At 46.0% G+C, this 21364-nt stretch overlaps 1 protein-coding gene across 1 annotated transcript in view; it reads left to right on the top strand.

Moving 5' to 3' along the window:
- ANKUB1 (ankyrin repeat and ubiquitin domain containing 1) overlaps positions 1 to 8660 on the top strand; it is an 87404-nt gene extending 78744 nt beyond the window's left edge. The window contains exon 6 of the mRNA XM_070403492.1: positions 8401 to 8660. Within this exon, the coding sequence (XP_070259593.1) occupies positions 8401 to 8530 (130 nt within the window). The 3' untranslated portion in view covers positions 8531 to 8660. The remainder of the gene's footprint in view (positions 1 to 8400) is intronic.
- Positions 8661 to 21364: the final 12704 nt, after the last annotated feature.

The raw sequence follows: 21364 nt of genomic DNA, 5'->3' as shown, positions 1-21364 counted from the left end.
AGTCTGCCCCATGAGTGTGTCGCTCATAGATGTAGTAAGGTTATAATCTTGTATGGTCTAAAACTGACCACCAGGTGTACTGGTTCTGGGGCCTCCCAGGAGGTAGAAAGTCAGCTACTGCCTGTGCTCTGGGGCCACCTGGCACAAACTACAGAGTGATAAGCAGATGGCTGCTACTTGTGTTGCCCAGGAAAGGCCAAGCTGTGAACCTTGGCAAGCTGCTGCTAGTGTTGGGCCTGGGGCTTCTTATTGAGAGGTATGGGCATACTAAGGCCAGCTGTTGCTTGTTTGAGGGATTTTAGAAAAGTCTGAAGCCTGAGCCAGGTCAGGCTGTTTTATATGGAACAACCATCTCGAACATCTTGGGTGGGGCTGCAAATTGGGTGGTGTCTCAGGGAATCACCAGGGTAGGGTGAACAGTGTGATCCAGGTTGATGAAAACTCATATATGGCACCTGCCAGAAGATTCTTTGGCAGGGGAAGTCTCAGCATAGGAACAATGACCTCTGCCAGCACTTTTGTCTGGGAGAAAACTGCCCACTAGTTCTTACCCTGATGCCTGACAATTTAGCTCCTCCTGTACTTCACTGGATCCTTTCAAGCTGCTGCCTTAGCGCTTGAGCTCAGAAAGCGTGAGTCTGAGTAATTCCATGCAATGGACCTTTAAGAGGAACACCTTGGACTCCAGCCGCCTCTGTGCCACTCAGCCACCATCCCCACTGGTTTTTAAGCTAGAAGTTATGGGGACTTCTCTTTCCAGCACTGGAACCTGGTTGAGAGGTCTGGTATGGGGCTGAGACCCCTTGCTCCTAACGTAGGCCTCACAGCCAAGATATCCCTCTGGATTAACAAAACACCACATATGGGTGTTGGACCAGCCCATTCTGTACCTCTGCCCCTCTTACTAATCTCAATATAGTTTCTTCTTTAATTCTATAGTTGTACAACTTCCATTCTGGCTTTTCTGAATGATGATTGTCCCATAGTTTGGTGTGTAGCTTGGTCCTTCCCATGCACACCCAGGCCCAGTAGAGGCAGCCACAAACTGTAGATAGCTTTGTAGAACCAAAGCTTTGTAATTTTGATTTGGTTATGAGTAGAGGTGAGAACCATGTTTACCTACATTTCCATCTTCCTCCTCTTCCTAAAAATAGGTTCTTGATCCCTTGCTGTCTCTCTTCTCCTTCTGGTACCCCTATGAAGCACAGGCTGTTATGCTTTATGTTTTCCCAAATGTCTCTTAAGCTATCCTCATTTTAAGAATTTTTTTGCTGCTCTGATTGAGTATTTATTCCCTGCTACCTTGTCTTCCAAATTGCTTATTCAATCCTCTGCTCATCCAACATATTGTTTATTCCTTCTAGTTTATTCTTCACTTCAGATATTGTATTCTCCATTTCTGACGGGTTCTTTTTTATGGTTTCTGTATCCCCTTTCATGCAGTTTTAATTCTCACTAAGGTTTTTTTCAATATATATTTTTATTGATTTCAGAGAGGGAAGGAAAGGGTGAGATAGAAACATTGATGATGAGAGAGAATCATTGATCGACTGTCTTCTGCACCAGGGATTGAGCCCACAACCTGGGCATGTGCCCCAACCAGGAAGGAATTGAACCATGACCTCCTGGTTCATAGGTTGACACTCAACCATTGGGCTATACTGGCTGGGCCTCACTAAGTTTTTTTGGTATCCTTATAATCATTTTTTTCTCTATATCTGATAAATTGTGTGTCTCCATTTCATTCAGCTTTTTTTTTTTTGAGATTTCTTCTTTCATTTGGAACATATTTCTTTGTCTTCCCATTTTGGTTGCCTCTTTTGTTTGTTTCTATCTATTAGGTAGATCTGCTATGACTCCCAGTCTTGGTAGGGTGGCCTTATGTAGTAGTTGTCCTATGGGACCCAGTGTTGCAATCTCCTTGATCACCTAAACTAGGTGCTCCAGAATGTCCCTTCTGTGGGTTATGTGAACCCTCCTGTTGTACTTGAGTTTTGATTGCTATTGGCTCATTCATGCATGAGGTTGACCTTCAGGCTGGCTGACTGTGAGAATCAACTCCAACCACAGTGCACAAGCTATTGTACAGATGTTGACCACATGAAGCAGAATTCACCTCAATATGGTCTGTTTCCTGTCTCCCTTTGGATATGCCACTAGTAAAGGTAATTGGATTCTACTCTGATATTGTCTGGATCTGGCCACTATGTGTGTTGGGTCTAGGGCTTCTTGGGAAAGACTCTTGTTCTGGCCAATGTCAGACACTGTCTGTGACTGTCCCTGGGCTATCTTTTTGGTTCTACAAAGCTATCTAAAGTTTGTGGCTGTCTCTACTGGGCCTGCGTGTGCATGGGAAGGACCAAGCTACACACCAAGGCTGGGTTTTACCAGCACTGGGCCTGAGGGAAGGTCAGAAAAAGTCCCAAAGCACTCTGAGATCTACCTTGTCTGCCTCTGCCTGCTGGTTGCCTATTAGGCTCATTCACTGAACAAGCTGCATGGGGTAGGTTCTTAGTGAGTCGCCAGGTAGGGGCGAGTGATCTTCAGCAGATTGATATAGGTTCAATATGTGCCAGTAGTAGGTCTGAGGCCACTCAGCAAATGCCCCAAGGTAACTAACTGCTATCCACTTGGTTCTTGCACACCTTTATGGTGGGCAGGGCTCTCAGGGAGTCATCAGGGTGAGACCAGCAGAGTTTATCAGGCCCAAACAGATCAAGATTTGGCCCTGTGCCCTAGGAAGCTTGGCTCAGTGGATAGAGTGTCAGCCTGTGGGTTAAAGGGTCCCAGGTTCAATTCCAGCCAAGGGCACATGCCTGGGTTGCAGGCTTGATCCCCATTAGGAGGCATGCAGGAGGCAGCTGATCAATGATTCTCTCTCATCATTGATGTTTCTATCTCTCTCTCCTTCTCCCTTCCTCTCTGAAATCAATAAATATAAAAAATAATAATAAATAAACATAAAAAAAGATTTGGCCCTGTGAAGGGAGGACTCTGTACCACTTACGCATGCGAGGGGAAAATGGCCCTTGTTCTAGAGCCACACAACCCAGTCTGTCCTGGATTCTGACCAGATCTCAGTAGGGCAGAGCCATCAGGAGTCAGTAGAATTAAGCCTTCAAGAGCCTGGAGATTAGAGCTAGCAGATATCCCATGAGAGGAGACATCAGTCAAGCTCACTGGAAAGTGGGGATAATGGCCCCTAATTCAGAGCCACACAACTCAGTCACTGGCAACCCTTGAGTCTTCTCAGACCTCTAGACCCTGGCCCAGGCAGCTGAGTTCTCAACAGGGTGCAAGCTCTGCAGGGTAGGGCTATATGGAGTTCAGAGTGTGGGGTTATTGCATTCCCCCAGGCTGATGCCATATGGAGGGAAGTGCTCCACCCAAGAAAGATGGCATCTGTGGTATGGGAGAGTGACTCAGCACAGGTATTTTGGGAGCTGTTCCTTCAGCTCTTTCAAAAGCCACAAACCCCAGTCTCACTCAGCTCCCTCCCTCTCCTCCAGAGCTCAGGGTCAGTGACTGAATGAGATTTTGTGTGTTGGCCCTTTAATGGGTTGCCTGTGTCTCTAACAGTCTCCTGTCTCTCCTTAGTGGACAGAATTCCTCCTGATTTTCACAGCCAGATGTTATGTGGGTGACTTCCCAACTTTGGTGCTCTGGGCTGGGGAGCTCAGCTTGGGGATGAGAAGTGAGACCCTACACTTCTCAGGAGGAACCCCCACAACTGAAATATCTCTTCAGAAGCTCAGCCTCCACTGGTAAAAGCTGGGCCAGTCCTTTTTGCATTTCCCCCCTTGTTACCAGTTTCAGTGTGTCTTCTTTTGTAAATCCTTGGTTATAAGACTTCTGTTCAGCTCTTCTGTTGGTTACCCAGGTTGATTGCTCTATATTTTAGTTGTAATTCCAGTTTGGTCCTGGGAGGATTTGAGTGTAACATCCACCTACTCTGCCATCATCTTGGATCTCTCACAGTCTAATATTATACTAGCCCTTTATTTTGTGTATTTGCCTCCTCACCAGAATGTATGTTCTGTGAGGGCATGTGTGTTTTGTTCACTTTTTGTTTCTTTAGCACATGGAATACTGCTTGACATGTAATGTGTTCAATGAAGCATTTTTGAATAATGCAAAAAAACCAGAGTTCAAATGCCAAGGTGAGCATTGAGCCTAGGAAGAACTAAGGCATACATGAAAAAGGTGAGAGAGAACTTTAAATCAAGTCAGGTGGTACATGGGGAATAGCTAAAGGTGATTTCCTTAAGGCTAAGGACTTGATTTTATGGGCTGCACCTATGGGTTAATCCCATTTAGAGGGCCCAAGGAGTCATCGCCATTGTGGTAAAGCAAGTAGTTGATACAGAACATTAAAGATTAATCAGGCCCTAGCTGATTGATAGACGTGATAGACGTCAGCCTGCAGACTGAAGGTCCTGGATTTAATTCCAGTCAAGGGCACATACCTGGGTTGCGGGCTCAATCCCCAGTAGAAGGTGTGCAAGAGGCAGCCAATCAATGATTCTCTCTCATCATTGATGTTTCTATCTCTCTCTCCCTCTCTCTTCCTCTCTAAAATCAATATATATATATATATATATATATATATACACACATATATCCTATATAATAAAGATGTAATATGCAAATTGACCATCACACCCTTGCACAAGATGGCCACCCCCATGTGGTCAAAGATGGCCACCCCCATGTGGTTACAAGATGGCCACCACAAGAAGGCCAGCAGGGGAGGGCAGTTGTGGGCGACCAAGCCTGCAGGGAAAGTCAGTTGGGTGGGACCAGGCCTGCAGGGGAGGGCAGTTGGGGGGGACCAGTCCTGCAGGAGAGGGCAGTTGGGGCAACTGGGCCTGCAGTGGAGGGCAGTTGGGGAGGACCAGGCTTGCAGTGGAGGGCAGTTGGGGGTGATAAGGCCAGCAGGGGAGGGCTGTTGGGGGCAACCAGGCCAGCAGGGGAGGGCAGTTGGGGGTGAGATCAGGCCGGCAGGGGGGGCCAGTTGGGGGTGATCAGGCTGGCAGGGGGAGGGGCCGTTGGGGATGACCAGGCTGGCAGGAGAGGGCTATTGGGGGTGAACTGGCCGGCAGGGGAGGGAAGTTGGGGGTGAGATCAGGCTGGCAGGGGAGGGCAGTTGGGGGTGACTACACTGGCAGGGGAGGGCAGTTGGGGACGATCAGGCCAGCAGGGGAGCAGTTAGGCATCAATCAAGCTGGCAGGGGAGGGCAGTTGGGGGCGATCAGGCCAGCAGGCGTCAATCAAGCTGGCAGGGGAATGGTTAGGGGGTGATCAGACTGGCAGGCAGGTGAGCGGTTGGGAGCCAGCAGTCCCAGATTGTGAGAGGGATGTCCAACTGCTGGTTGTTGGACATCCCCCGAGGGGTCCCAGATTGGTGAGGATGCAGACTGGGCTGAGGGACAACCCCCACTTAGTGCACAAATTTCATGCACCAGACCTCTAATATATATCCTATCTAATAAAAGACAAACATGGTAATTGACCGTACCTTCGCTATGCCTCCCATTGGCTAATCAGCGAGATATGCAAATTAACTGCCAACAAAGATGGCGGTTAATTTGCATACATAGGCGCGAAGAGGCAGAGCAAAGACTGAAGGCGGCTCCAGCCGGAGCAGCGAAGGCTTGAAGGCGGCTCTGGCAGGAGTGAAGGCCTGGGTCCCGGGTGCCAGAGGAAAACCAGTGCCTGCAGCCAGGGGAAGGAAAGGCCTATTGCACGAATCTTTTCATGCAACAGGCCTCTAAAATATATATATAGAATCAGGCAAACTTGGATCTAATTCAAATGTTCGAAAATAATAAGTTACTTTCATGTAAGGTTATTCCTGATAGATTGAATGAAAGCCCTTTAATTTTACAGGACTTTGCCAGATAAAACTGGTGGTGGTATGGAAAAGGAGTCAAGTAGAGGTGGAAACATGGTCAAAGGTACTGTTCTGTAAAGAAGAAAAAAAAACATTATTTTTCAAGAAAGTAAGTGTATTTATACAAGGCATTTTAAAGCATAGGGAGAAAATGGCATGAGATGAAACTGGCAAGGTAGATTATACCTACATTGAGAAGCATCTTGTGTGCCCAAGTGGAGAGTTTGCTTTTTATTCCTTTTCCATGGGGTAGGAAGTAAGTAGGAGCTCACAGAAGTTCTTTTTTATCAGGCAAGTCACATAAGCAGTTTTGTTTAATTTTTTAAGATAAATCTAGTGAAGATACATGGAAGACTTGCTAGAAAGAAGTAATATTGTGGGTATAAGAAGACTACAATAAAGTTAGGAGACTTTGCAATAAGAGAAGCAAGAGGCAACAAATATCTGGACTAAAACAGAAGTAGTTAGTAGGAAGAAAGGCAAAATGTGGCATATTTCTAATGAATAATCTACAAAATTTGTCACTAAATGGGTGTAGGAGTGGACAGATAAGGAGGAATTGAGTTTTATTTATAGCTTTGGAGATGGTGGGGATAGCAAAATCACTGTGTCAGCAAGAATACTGAAGGGGAACAGATTTAGGAAGAAGATACAAGACATATAAATTGGAAGCATCTGTGAGATGTCCAATTACCAAATGCTATTGTTTACTAACTAGAGGCCTGGTGCATGAAATTCATACATGAGGCGGGGAGGCTGTCCCTCAGCCCGGCCTGCACCCTCTCCAATCTGGGACCCCTTGGGGGATGTCCGACTGTCAGTTTCGTGGGCCTAAACAGGCAGTCAGATATCCCTCTCACAATCCAGGACTGCTGGCTCCTAACTGCCTGCCTGCCTGCCTGTCTGCCTGCCTAATCGCCTCTAACTGCTCCCGGACAGCCTGATCACCCCCAACTGCCCTCCCCTGCTTGCCTGATCACTCTCAACTGCCTTCCCTGCCAGCCTAATCGCTCCCAACTGCCCTCCCCTGCTGGCCTGTTCACCCACAACTGCCCTCCCCTGCTGGCCTGGTTGCCCACAACTGCTCTCCCCTGCCGGCCATCTTGTGGTGACCATCTTGTAGTGGCCATCTTGTGGTGGCCTCTGTGACAAAGTGGGGGCGGCCATCTTGTGACGAGGTCACCCGACAACACCTAGGCTTTTATTAGATAGGATTGGAGATATGTACTTTTAAGAAAGCCCAAGATTTAGAAGTCATAGATATGGGCAATTAGTAAATGAGGCCTCCCATGATAAGGGTGCAAAAAGAAAGAGAGGAAGACAAAAGATAGAATCTTGGAGGACCCCAATGTTCAAGGGAATATAAAACGCTTCTGTAGTAAATCTTATTTGCATCCTACAAACTAGGAGCAATCACTTTCAAATTTATAAGAAAAGGCACAGTAACTTTGGTATCCTCATAGCTATCATAAAATATTAACTTTCATTGCATTTCAATTAAACTCTATCAGAATATTTACTATCTTATCAGTGCAAACTGTGTGCTTGTGGTGGGTGAGAAGAAGCAGAATGGAGAATAAGTTAGGGAATATGTTATGTATAGGGAGGAACAGATGGAAAAAGTTTCAACTTTTTTAGTGGCTTTCTATATGACATTGAGTTGATTTCTGTTTCTAGTTGTGGGTTCTAAGTTTATGGTACATATTGCCTTGAGAAATACCATTCCTGTGGCTTCAGAACAAACTGGTTTTAGAAAGATTCCTTTTTCCTGTTTTACATCTTAACTCGTGATAATATAAACTAGCCACAGCTACAAAAATCAACCTAAAAATTTCCATCATTTCTGCTATAAATGGGACAAGATTGGATTTCCTTATAAATTATGTCCAAGATGGCGCTGGAGTGGGTGGATATTACACTAACCTCCCCACGGGACCAAACTGGAATTACAACTAAAATGTAGAGGAATCAACCTGAAACCCCAACTGAAGACTAGATGGAGAAAAGTTTTATAACCAAAGATTTACAGAAGAAGCCACATCAAGACTGGCAGGATGACGGGGCATGAAAAGGGCTGACCCTGTTCCCATGGGCAGGCGGTGGCTGAGATTTCAGAGGGATATCTTAGCTGCAAAGGTTCCCCTGATAAGCACTGGGATCTCAACCCCAAGCCAGGCTGGGTGAAAAGGCGAAGAGATTAAGCAAAGCAAAAAAAAAAAAAAAAAAAACTCACAGACACAGACAACAGTATGGTGATTACCAGAGGGAAAAAGGGGTTGGGGGAGGTAAAAGAGGGTAAAGGTCGGGGAGGATAAATGGTGATGGAAGGAGACTTGACCTGGGGTGGTGAACACATAATATAATATACAGATGATGTATTATAGAATTGTATACATGAAACCTATATAATTTTATTAACCAATATCACCCCAACAAATTCAATTAAAAATAAAAGCTTGAACTTCATCAGTGAAATAAATAAATAAATAAATCTTGTTTTCTTACAGTGCTTTTAAAGAGAAACGATGGCTTCATCAGTTAGAAATAGCAAAAGTCTTAGCCAAAAAGAGCATTTCTAACTTGACTACCCAAGGAGGACTGACAGCATATGAAAATCCTCTGGAAACTGCACTTTGAAAAGTCATGACAACCCCAGTTTGGGTGAAGAATTGATCAAATAGGACCTCCAGTTCTAATGTTAAAATTTCTAATAACAATTCTAATGCTATAATTTCTAATCACAGTTCTAATGCTACATAACTGTCAACAAGATATTTCATGTTAGCACCATATTTTCTTGGACTTACCACCATATTTTCTTGGACTTATCAAACTTAGGGCATTTATTTTTGCATAAAGAATCTGAGGAAGAATTCATAAGAAATTGAGAATAGTAGTTGCCTCTGGGGAGGAAACTGGGAGGATTAGAAACAAGGACAGAAATAAGAATTTTTACTATTTCTTCCTCCACCCCCAAGATTTGTTTGAATGTTTTTGTTTTTTCAACCATATGAATGCAGTATATAGTGAAAAAAAAAATTTAAGAAATTCTACATAGGAACAGTTCCTAGGAGAGTTAAAAATACAATCTAAATCTAGTACTGGCCTCAGACATCTTTTGAACATCTGCTAAAATATTACTTTCTATTAATTGTCTTAACTGAGGTAAAGTTTACAACCAGTGAGTCGCACAGATCTTACATGTGAGACTCAATGACTTTGACAAATATACACATCTATGTAACCAGTATTCCAATCAAGAGGTAGAATAATCCCATTACCCCAAAGTTTCTTTAAGCTTCTTTCCAAATCTATTCCAACCCCCAACAGGCAACCACTATTCTGATTTCTATCTTCATAGCTAAACTTTCCCAATCAAATGAATCATATAGGTTCTCAGGGAGGGAAAAATGGCGGCGGTATAGAAGGACGTGTCCCGTGCCTTGTCCCGGAGCAGATAGGGTGAGCAGCTGAAACGAGTAACATCCAGTCCGAATTGGCAGAGGAGATTCAGCTGGGAGACAGTTTGCAGCCGGGAAAGGCAGAGGACTCCTGGCAAAAGGTAAAGTCAAGGCTCTGGGAAGGATAATCGGCCAGAACTCTGAGCCCTGAGGATCAGAGGGAACCCACATGGCACCAGCTTGGGCCGCGTCCCTTGGGAAGGGCGCAGTGGAAAGAAGATACGCAGAACTGCTGGTCAGCAGGGGATTCTAGATCTGGGTCCACAGTCAGTAGAGGCTGAAGAGTGCCAGCAGGAGAGGAGTGTGTAGAGATGAACCTCTCCGGCCTCTGTGGCTTGTGCTTTTCTTCATAGATCCTAGTTCATAGGACCTTTCGGATACACACACTTACCCATGGCTGAAGTATAGGAGAAGGTGCGGAATTGTGGAATCTGGGGAGAGAGGGGGATCCAGGAGAAGTGGCAGTGAGTTTGGTGCTGAGTCATGCCTGAGCCTGGGACCTGGGCAGCCATTTTGTCCTGAAGAGATAGCCCCTCCCTCCAGTATCCAGGCAACTAATACAGCCACACCCAGATTCCACCCTGAATGGTAACAGGATTAAAAAACAAACAAAAAAAAACCCTAAATAGTCCCTGAGAGCACAAAGGGGCTGGACTAAATAGAGACTTTCAGTCCCAGCAATCAGAACCTGAGAAACACTACAGTACAGAAGACTGGGATCTTAAGCCAGCCAAAGGAACACTTCACTTTTTCATTTTTATTTTATTTTATTTTATTTATTACTTTGTTATCTCTCTTTTTTTTCTTTTTTTCTCTTTTTTCCTGTTTTTGTTTGTTGCTTTATTTTCTATTTATTTTCACATTATTTTTCCATCACTCTATTTTATTTTATTTGTATTTGCTATTTTTATACCATTTTTGAAATCAAATTTTTTGTAAATTAATTATTATTATTTTTTCTCATTCTCTTTCCTCTTATCCACCCATCCCCTTTCTACTTCCTCTATACTGAACTGAGATCCTCCCCATATTCATCCAATTCTTAACCTTAACTTCTATATATAAGCTTAGCATCTACAGATTCTGCCCCCACCCTCTTTGCTGGGGGGTTGGTGTTTGTATTTTTTATTTTATTTTTTTATCATTATTATTATTTTTGTTTGTTTACTTTGTTTGATTATTTATCTATTGGTTCAGTGGTATTTCCCCCCATATATATATATAATCTCCTTTTTCTTCCTTTTTCTTTTCTCTTATCTTTTTCACTCTCTTCGATATCATTTATTCTCTCTTTTCTCACCCCTAATTCTCTTTTCTCAGGTGGTCACTTATAGTAGGGTTATTATTGTCGTGAGTATATTCGTGCTTTGGTCCCTTTGTATTGTGTCTTGTTGAGGTGAATTTTATCCTGTCTGGCCAGGTGCTAGAGAGTGAGCCTCATAACCAGACACCTGGAGAGGAAATTCCATCCACAAATGGGTCAATAACACCCCAGATCCAACTACAGAGGCAGGAAGAAGGCGGCAGTGAGGGAGAGAGCGTAAGTCAGTGAGGGACCAAAAGAGGAGTGTGTGGTCATGTGGGATATGAGTGTGTGTGTGTGTGAGTGTGGCAGAGATAGATCCCACAGGACCTTTGGGGTCAGGCTAAACTGACTTGCCTAACTAGGCAGTCTCTGCTACCATTGTAAGCAGTTCCAGGAGGCTGGCTCATCCTCAGAAGCCTAGCATTTTTAAGGGGAGAGCTGCTGTAACTGGGAGCCAGGCCTTACCCCCACCCAGGGTGCCCTCAGATATCACCTGGGACTCTACAAACACCCCTGCCAGGGACCTGCTACCTCAGCTGTGGTCCCATGGTCAACGAGTCTCCAGCCACCCTGGGCGCAGGCTCCTGTGAGTTCTGAAGATTGCTTCCCTCTGACTGGCCCAATGCCTGAGCCCGGGGCACTGCAACCACGCAAGCAGCAGACACGTGAGCAGCCCACTCCTGTCCAAGGAGCAGCAGCCCCACGAGAAGCCTGCCCCAGGCCTAAGAGCAGAAGCCTCACGTGGCCTTCCCCTGTCCAAGGAGCAGCAGCGGTCAGCTGTGAGAGCAGCCCGCTCCCTCGTCTGAGGAACAACCACCATATGAGCAGCCTGCCATGTCTGAGGAGCAGCAGCCCCATGAGCAGCCTGCCCACGATTGAGAAGTAGCAGCCCCATACAGCCCGCCCCCATCCGAGGAGCAGCAGCTGCACAGCCCACACCCTTCTCCTGTCTGAGGAGCAATAGGTGTGTGAGAAACCTGCCCCCATCCAAGGAGCAGCAGCTGCATGAGCAGCCTGCCCCCATACAAGGAGCAGCAGTGGTGTGAGCAGCCCATGCCCATACAAGGAACAGAATCACTGCAAGCAGCCCGTTCCCATTCAAGGAGCAGTAGCCACACGAGCAGACCACCCACGTCCAAGGAGCGGCAGCCCTGTTCAGTCCACCCAGGTCCAAGGAGCAGCATACACCTGAACCCTGCACCTGTCCGAAGAGCAGTAGCTGGGTGAGTGGCCTGCCCCCATCCGAGGAGCAGCAGACATATATGCAGCTCGCTCCCGCCCTTAAAGAAGCAGCCATGCAAGCAGCCCACCCGTCCGAGGAGCAGCAGCCACTCGAGCAGACAGCCCCTGTACAAGGAGCAGCAGCAGCATGTGCAGCTCACTCTGGCCCAAGGAGCAGCAGCCACACAAGTGGACAGACCAACCACATCTGAGGAGCGGCAGCCCTGCACTGCCCACACTGGTCCAAGGAGCAGCAGCCACACGCAGTCTACACCTGTCCAACGAGCAGCAGCTGGGTGAGCATCCCGCCCCCATCCGAGGAGCAGCAGTCGCACATGCAGCTCACTCCCGCCTGAGGAGCAGCAGCCACACAAGTAGACCATCCCCCATCTGAGGAGCAGCAGCTTCGCGAGCAGCTCGCACCCGTACGAGGAGCAGTAGCCCTGTAAGCAACCTGCCCCTGTCCAAAGAGCGACAGCCTCACAAGCAGCCCACCCCATCTAAGGAACAGCAGCAGCATGCAGCCAGCCCTAATCAAAGGAGCAGCAGCCACGTGAGCAGTCCATGCCCATCTGAAGAGCAGAAGCCATGTAAACAGCCCACTCCTGTCCAAGGAGCAGCAGCCATGCTCAGCCCACCCGCACCTGAAGAGCAGCAGCCTCGTGATCAGCCCACCCCTGTCCAAGGAATAGTAGCTGTGCAAGCAGCCTCACCTACCAGCCAGAGGATACACCACTGCTACGAACAGCACCTACCAGAGGAGCCACTGCCAACTGAGGAGCAGCCACTACCACGACCACTTGAGGAGCAACTGTGGCCCGAGGAACCACTGCCACCCAAGGAGAAGCCCCTGCACGACTCGACATCCAGATCAGTCGGTGAGACCAAAAATGGGTAGACAAAGAAACCCCCAAAGGAAAGAAAAGGAGGACTCGCCAGAAAAGCAGCTAAGTGAAACAGAGGCATGCAATATGTCAGAAAAAGAATTCAGAATAAGGGTCCTAGAGTGAATAAACCAGATGGAGGAAAAAATCAACTTATGTAAGAATCAAGAAGGAATGGATGAAAAAATCAATAACTTATGTAAGAATCAAGAAGAAATGAAGAGTGATATAGCTGCAATAAAAAAACACCATGGAAAGTTTCAACAGTAGACTAGGAGAAGCAAAAGACCGAATTAGCAAATTAAAAGACAGGGAAGCAAAACACACCCAAACTGAACTGCTATTGGAGAAAAAAATTAAAAGACAGGACGAGGGTCTAAGGGAGCTATAGGACAACATGAAACGAAGCAACATACGAATAACAGGGGAGCCAGAACAACAGGAAGAGGAACAAGGCTTAGAAAACCTATTGGGAGAAATAATGTCAAAATACTTCCCTGAGGTGGGGAAGAAAAAAGTCACACAAACACAGAGAGTCCCAAACAGGATGAACCCAAAAATACCCATACCAAGACACATCATAATTACCATAGCAAATGTTCAGGACAAAGAGAGAATCTTACAGGCTGCAAGAGAGAGACAGAAAGCTACATACAAGGGATCTCCCATTAGATTATCAAATGATTTCTTAACAGAAACACATCAGGCCAGAAAAGAATGGACAGAAATTTACAAAGTGATGCAAAGCAAGGGACTGAATCCAAGAATACTCTATCCAGCAAGGCTATCACTCAAAATTGAAGGGGAAATAAGAAGCTTCACAGACAAAAAAAAAAAAAAAAAAAAAAGGCTAAGGGAGTTTATCATCACCAAGCCAGCAATGCAAGAAATGCTAAAGGGACTGGTGTAAAAAGAAGAAATAAAAAGCTAAGAAAGAAAACAGGCACAAAAAATAAAAATAGCTACAAACAAGTAACTTTCAATAATAACTTAAAAGTAAATGGACTAAATGCTTGAATCAAAAGACATTGAGTGGCTGAATGGATAAAAAAACATGACCCATTTATTCGCTGTCTACAAGAGACCCACCTCAGAATAAGGGACTCACACAGGCTGAAAGTGAAGGGATGGAAAAATATCTTTCAGGCAAATGGAAATGAAAAAAAAAAAACTGGGGTAGCAATACTTATATCAGACAAAATAGACCTCAAAGTGAAGGCCATAATAAGAGACAAGGAAGGCCACTTCATAATACTAAAGGGATCAATACAACAAGAGGATATAACCCTGATAAACATATATGCACCCAGTGCAGGAACACCCAAATACATAAAAAAAAACTGCTGGAAGATACCAAGGGAGAGATTGACAAAAATACAATCATAATAGGGGACTTTAATAAACCACTGACATCACTGCATAAATCCTCTAGACAAAAAATCAGCAAAAAAACAGCAATCCTAAATGACTCACTAGATCAGATGGACTTAATTGACATCTTCAGAACATTTCACCCCAAAGCCACGGAATATACATTCTTCTCAAGTGCACGTGGGACATTTTCAAAAATAGACCACATATTGGGTCACAAGCAAAGTCTCCCCAAATTCAAGAAGATTGAAATCATACCAAGCATCTTCTCAGACCACAATGGCATAATAATAGAAATAAACTACAATAAAAACAACCCAAAACACTCAAACACTTCGAAGCTGAATAGCATGTTATTATATATTGATTGGGTTACCAGTGAGATCAAAGAAGAAATTAAAAACATCCTGGAAACTAATGACAATGAAAACACAACAATCCAAAACCTATGGGACACAATGAAAGCAGTCCTGAGAGGGAAGTTTATAGCTCTACAGGCCTACCTCAAAAAACAAGAAAAAATGGTAGTAAATCATCTAACGCTACATCTCAAAGAATTAGAAAGAGAGCAACAAGACAAGCCCAGAATGAGCAGAAGGAAGGAGATAATAAATATTAGAGCAGAAATAAATGACATAGAGACCAAAAAAACAATACAGAAAATCAATGAAACCAAGAGCTGGTTCTTTGAAAGGATAAACAAGATTGATGAACTTCTAGCCAGGCTCACCAAGAAGCAAAGAGAGAGGACCCAAATAAACAAAATCAGAAATGATAGAGGCGAAATAACAACAGACCCCACAGAAATACAAATGATTGTTTAAAAATACTATGAACAACTCTACTCCAACAAACTAGACAACCTGGAGGAAATGGACATATTCCTAGAAAAATACAACATTCCAAAACTCAATCAGGAAGAATCTAAAAATCTCAATATGTCAATAACTATGGAAGAAATTGAAGCAGTCATCAAAAAGCTTCCAGAAAACAAAAGCCCAGGTCCAGACGGCTTCACAGGGGAGTTTTACCAAACATTCAAGGAAGAACTAAAACATATCCTCCTCAGACTATTCCAAAAAATTCAAAAGGAAGGAACACTTTCAAGCTCATTCTATGAAGCCAGCATCACCCTAATACCAAAACCAGATAAAGACAACACAATGAAAGAGAATTACAGGCCAATATCCCTCATGAACATAGATGCCAAAATCCTAAACAAAATTTTAGCAAATCGGGTCCAGCAATACATCAGAAAGATCATACACCATGACCAAGTTGGATTTATCCCAGAGGTGCAAGGATGGTACAATATCCACAAATCAATAAATGTGATACATCACATAAACAAATTGAGAGGAAAAAAACCATGTAGTCATATATCAATTGATGTAGAAAAAGCATTTGACAAAATCCAACACCCATTTTTGATAAAAACTCTCAGCAAGGTGGGAATAGAAGGATCATACCTCAACATAATAAAAGCCATATATGACACACCCACAGCCAACATCATACTCAATGGACAAAAACTAACACCATTTCCCCTTAGAACAGGAACAAGACAGGGATGCCCATTCTCACCACTCCTGTTTGACATAGTACTGGAAGTATTAGCCATTGCAATTAGACAAGAAGAAGAAATAAAAGGCATCCAAATTGGAAAAGAGGAAGTAAAACTGTCCTTATTCGCAGATGACATGATATTGTACATAAAAAAACCCTAAAGACTCCATAAAAAAAACTATTAGACTTAATAAATGAATTAGGCATTGTAGCAGGATACAAAATTAACCCCAAGAAATCTATGGCATTTCTATATACCAATAGTGAACTTACAGAAAGAGAGACTAAAAAAGCAATCCCATTTACCATCACACCAAAAAAATTAAGATACCTAGGAATAAATTTAACTAAAGAGGTAAAAGACCTCTACTCAGAAAACTACAGGACGTTGAAAAAAGAGATAGAGGAAGACATAAACAGATGGAAGAACATACCATGTTCATGGATTGGTAGAATCAACATTATTAAAATGTCCATACTACCCAAAGCAATCTATAAATTCAAAGCACTTCCCATTAAAATACCAATGGCATATTTCACAGACCTAGAACGAACTCTCCAAAAATTCATCTGGAATAAAAAAAGAACCCAAATAGCTGCAGCGATCCTGAGAAAGAAGAACAAAGTAGGTGGGATCTCAATACCAGATATCAAGCTGTATTACTGTTAGGTCGGAGAGAGCCCAGGATCAGAGACACAGATACTGGCTTCTCCCTGAATCAACACTGATCCCCACACAGATACTGACTCATTCCTGAATACCTGGCTGACCCCCCTGCAGCTGAAACTTCCTCAACTGAATACCTCACCTCATGTCCCCACCCCTCACCTAACCACAGTATAAAAAAAGCACCCCCCTCCCTGTTGGTGTGAATCCACATGCCCTGTCTTTGGGGGTACGTGGGTCTCCCGGGGACGCAGAAATAAACCTTTTCCTTTCCTTTCTTTTCTGATTCACTGGACTCTCTATTTCTTGCATCGCCTCCTGAGCCACCTAACCTAACAATTACAAAGCCACTGTTCTCAAAACTGCCTGATACTGGCACAAGAACAGACATATAGATCAATGGAATAGACTAGAGAACCCAGAAATCAGCCCGAACCTATATGTTTAATTAATATTTGACAAAGGAGGCAAGAACATACAATGGAGTCAAGACAGTCTCTTCAATAAATGGTGTTGGGAAAATTGGACAGATACATGCAAAAAGAAAATGAAACTAGACCACCAACTCACACCATACACAAAAATAAACTCAAAATGGATAAAGGACTTAAATGTAAGACGGGAAATCATAAAAATACTAGAGGAATCCAAAGGCAACAAAATCTCCAGACATATGCCAAAGCAATTTCTTCACCTATACAGCTCCTAGGGCAGTCGTGGACAAACTAAGGCCCGCGGGCCGGATCCGGTCCTTTTGAAATGAATAAAACTAAAAAAAAAAAAAAAAAAAAAAAAAAAGAAAAGACCGTACCCTTTTATGTAATGATGTTTACTTTGAATTTATATTAGTTCACACAAACACTCCATCCATGCTTTTGTTCCAGCCCTCCGGTCCAGTTTAAGAACCCATTGTGGCCCTCGAGTCAAAAAGTTTGCCCACCCCTGTCCTAGGGCATTGGAAACTAAAGAAAAAATAAACAAATGAGACTACATCAAAATAAGAAGCTTCTGCACAGCAAAAGAACCCATCAACAAAACAACAAGAAAGCCCACTGCATGGGAGAACATTTGCCAATGTTATCATCAATAAGGGTTTAATCTCCATTTATAGGAAACTCATACAACTTAACAAAAGAAAGATAAACAATCCAATCAAAAAATGGGCAAAGGACCTAAATAGACACTTTTTTAAAAAGGACATTCAGAAAGCCAAGAGACATATGAAAACATGCTCAAAGTCACTAATCATCCAAGGGATGCAAATTAAAACAACAATGAGGTAACACCTCACACCTGTCAGAATGGCTATCATCAACAAATCAACAAATGAAAAGTGCTGGAGAGGATGCAGAGAAAAAGGAACCCTCCTTCACTGCAGTGGGAATGCAGACTGGTGCAGCCATTGTGGAAAACAGTATGGCGTTTACTCAAAAATTTAAAAATGGAACTGCCATTTAATCCAGTAATACCACTTTTAGGAATATACCCCAAGAAAACAGAAACACCAATCTGAAAGGATATATGCACCCTTATGTTCATAGCAGCACAATTTACAATAGCTAAGATTTGGAAACAGCCTAAGTGCCCATCAACAGATGAGTGGATTAGAAAACCGTGGTACATCTACACGATGGAATACTATGCTGCTATAAAAAATAAGGAATTCTTATCATTTGCAGCAGCATGGATGGATCTGGTGAGCATTATGCTAAGTGAAATAAGCCAGGCAGTGAAAGAAAAACACCACATGATCTCACACATTTATGGATAACAAAGAACATTATAACCTGATGAACAAAACGATAGATACAGAGGCAGAGAAGCATTGATCAGACTGTCAAATTACAGTGGGGAGGCTGGGGAGTGTTGGGGGCGGAGGTAAGAGATCAACAGAAGGACTTGTATGCATTCATATAAGCATAACCAGTGGACACAAGACACTGGATCGGTGGGGTGAGGGCATGTGCTGGGGGTTAGGGGAGGCCAGGGGAAGGTCAATGGGGGAAAAAGGAGACATATGTACTACTATCTGTAATACTTTAAACAATAAAATAAAATTTAAAAATAAAGAAAATAACCAGTTAAGGGCTACTGAGCATTTATCTATATATATAAAAGCCTAAGCAACTGTTACAACTGGTCAACTGGTCACTATGACCTGCACTGACCACCAGGGGACAGATGCTCAATGCAGGAGCTGCCCCCTCATGGTCAGTGCCCTTCCACAGCCAACTTCCTGTGGCCGGCCAATTTCCCATGGTCCGTACCCCTTGCCAGCAGGCCCCAATGGTCTCTATCAGCCCCGACTGCAGGCCAGGCTGAGGGACCCCACCTGTGCATGAATTCGTGCACCAGGCCTCTACTATTAAAGAAGAAAAATAAGGTGACATATACAAAAGCTCTGTGCAAACTAATCTACACTAATAAAAGAGAAACATGGTAATTAGCGTACGACCGCTACCCTGTTCATTGGCTAATCAGTGAGTATATGCAAATTAACTGTCAGCCAAGATGGCGGCCGGCAGCCAGGCAGCTGGAAGCGAACATGAGGCTTGCTTGCTGCAGTGAAGGAGGACTCCAACGTTCCCCGCCTAACTTGCCGGCCTGTCAGCTGCAAGTCTAAGCAACTATATACTATGTTGCAAATAAGAAGCTAAACAAAACCCCAGAAACCAGCCGGACTGAAATCTAGCCGGTCCGCAACATTGTATCAATGTTTTCAGCAGCGAGGCCTCAGAGCTAAAGCTGGCCCAGAATAAAAAAAAACAAAAAAGAAAACAAGGAGCGGTTGGGAGCTTCAGTCACTTGCTTCCGGAAAACAGCCCTCAGCCCCTCACCCAGACTGGCCAGGCACCCCAGTGGGGACCCGCACCCTGATCCAGGACACCCTTTAGGGCAAACCAGCCGGCCCCCACCCATGCACCAGGCCTCTATTCTATATAGTAAAAGGGCAATATGCCTCCCGGCACAGGGATCAGCGGAGTAGCGAGGCTCCCAGCACCGGGATCAGTGTGACAGGGGGCAGCGCCCAAACCCTCTGATCGCCCTGTGGCTCTGTGTGTGACAGGGGAAGGCACCCTAACCCCCTGATCAGCCGTGCTCTGTTCATGACAGGGAAGGCGCCCCAACCCCCTGATCAGCCCTGCTCTGTGCCTGATGGGGGGGGGCTCCCCAATCCCCTGATCGCCCTACGGCTCTGTGTTTGACAGGGTGCAGCACCACCCCCCCCACCCCCGACGGGCCCTGCTCTGTGTGTGACAGGGTAGAGCCATAACCTCTCCATCGGCCCTGCCCTGAGTGTGACAGGGTGCAGCGCCCCAACCCCCTGATCCGCCCTGCTCTGTGTGTGACAGGGGGCGGGGCCACAACCTCCCTATCCACCCTGCTCTGTTCGTGACAGGGGAAGGCACCCCAACCCCCTGATCAGCCCTGCTCTGTGCCTGATAGGGGGGAGCTCCCCAATCCCCTGATTGCCCTACGGCTCTGTGTTTGACAGGGTGCAGCGCCACCCCCCCCCACCCCCCACGGGCCCTGCTCTGTGTGTGACAGGGTAGAGCCATAACCTCTCCATCGGCCCTGCCCTGAGTGTGACAGGGTGCAGCGCCCCAACCCCCTTATCTGCCCTGCTCTGTGTGTGACAGTGGCAGCGCCCAAACCCCCTGATCGGCCCTGTTCTGTGGGTGATAGAGGGTGGCGCCCCAACCCCCTCCACGGGCCTTGCTCTGTGTGTGACAGGGTAGAGCCATAACCTCCCCATTGGCCCTGCCCTGAGTGTGACAGGGTGCAGCGCCCCAACCCCCTGATCCGCCCTGCTCTGTGTGTGACAGGGGGTGGTGCCCAGACTCCCCTATCAGCCCTACTCTGTGACAGCGGGGAGCTCCCCAACCCCCTGATTGACCCTGCTCTGTGTGTGTCAGGGTATGGAGCCCCAACCCCCCTGGTGGGCCCTGTTCTGTGAGTGACAGGGGGCAGCGCCCTAACCCCCTGATTGGCCCTGCTCTGTGAGTGACAGGGGGCAGCGCCCCAACCCCCTGATTGGCGCTGCTCTGTGTGTGACAGGGGGTGGCACCACAACCTCCCCATGGACCCTGCCTTGAGTGTGACAGGAGGCAGTGCCCCAACCCCCCAATCGGCCCTACCCTGAGTGTGACTGAGGGTGGCATCGCAACCTCCCGATCTGCCCTGCTCTGTGCATGACGGGGTGGCGCCCCAACTCCCCAATCGGCCCTGCTCTGAGCCTGACCAGGGGCTGCACTTAGGGATTGGGTGTGCCCTCTGCCACCCGGGAGCAGGCCTAAGCCAGCAGGTCATTATCTCCCGAGGGGTCCAAGACTGTGAGAGGGCACAGGCCGGGCTGGGGGACCCCCCGCCCCCTGAGTGCACAAATTTTTGTGCACTGGGCCTCTAGTCCTATATAATAAAGGCTAATATGCAAATAGACTGAATGGCAGAACAACCGAACAACCGGTCGCTATGATGTACACCGACCACCAGGCGGCATGAGTGAAACATGGTGGGCGTCGGCCACAGCAGGATGGTGAAGCAGGTTAGTGGGGGCGCCAGATCAAGGTGGGGCACCAGTTGCTGTCATCGGGGTGAGCCTCTGGTGGAAACTGAAAATTCTTTGCTCTTGCACGCCACAATCCCACCAGCAGGCACTTGCACTCGCTGCCAGTGCCAGAGCTGCTGCTCACACCCACTGCCAGAGCCTGGCACCGGCCCCAATCGCCCCTGAGGGTTTCTCCTCCTCCCCCTGCTCCTGAGTGGCGACTGGGGCAGCAGCCGCTGCTCACCACCACTTATGGTGCTGGCCCTGCTTGCAACCACTGCTGGCGCTGGCCCCAATTGCTCTGCGCCATCAGCAGGTGCGAGCGGGACCGATGTTGTTAGTGGGTGGGAGCAGTGGCGTTGGGAGTGGAGCCGCCGGCAGACAGGACCGGGGGCTGCGGTGGAGGGGCTGGGATGGGGGGCTCGGAGGATGGGCCAAGACCTGCC

This window comes from Myotis yumanensis, unplaced genomic scaffold, assembly GCF_028538775.1.
Source record: "Myotis yumanensis isolate MYYU_CA2020_CCGP unplaced genomic scaffold, mMyoYum1.0.hap1 SCAF_2, whole genome shotgun sequence".
NCBI classification, from domain to species: domain Eukaryota; kingdom Metazoa; phylum Chordata; class Mammalia; order Chiroptera; family Vespertilionidae; genus Myotis; species Myotis yumanensis.
This window is presented reverse-complemented; position numbering and strand designations above follow the sequence as displayed.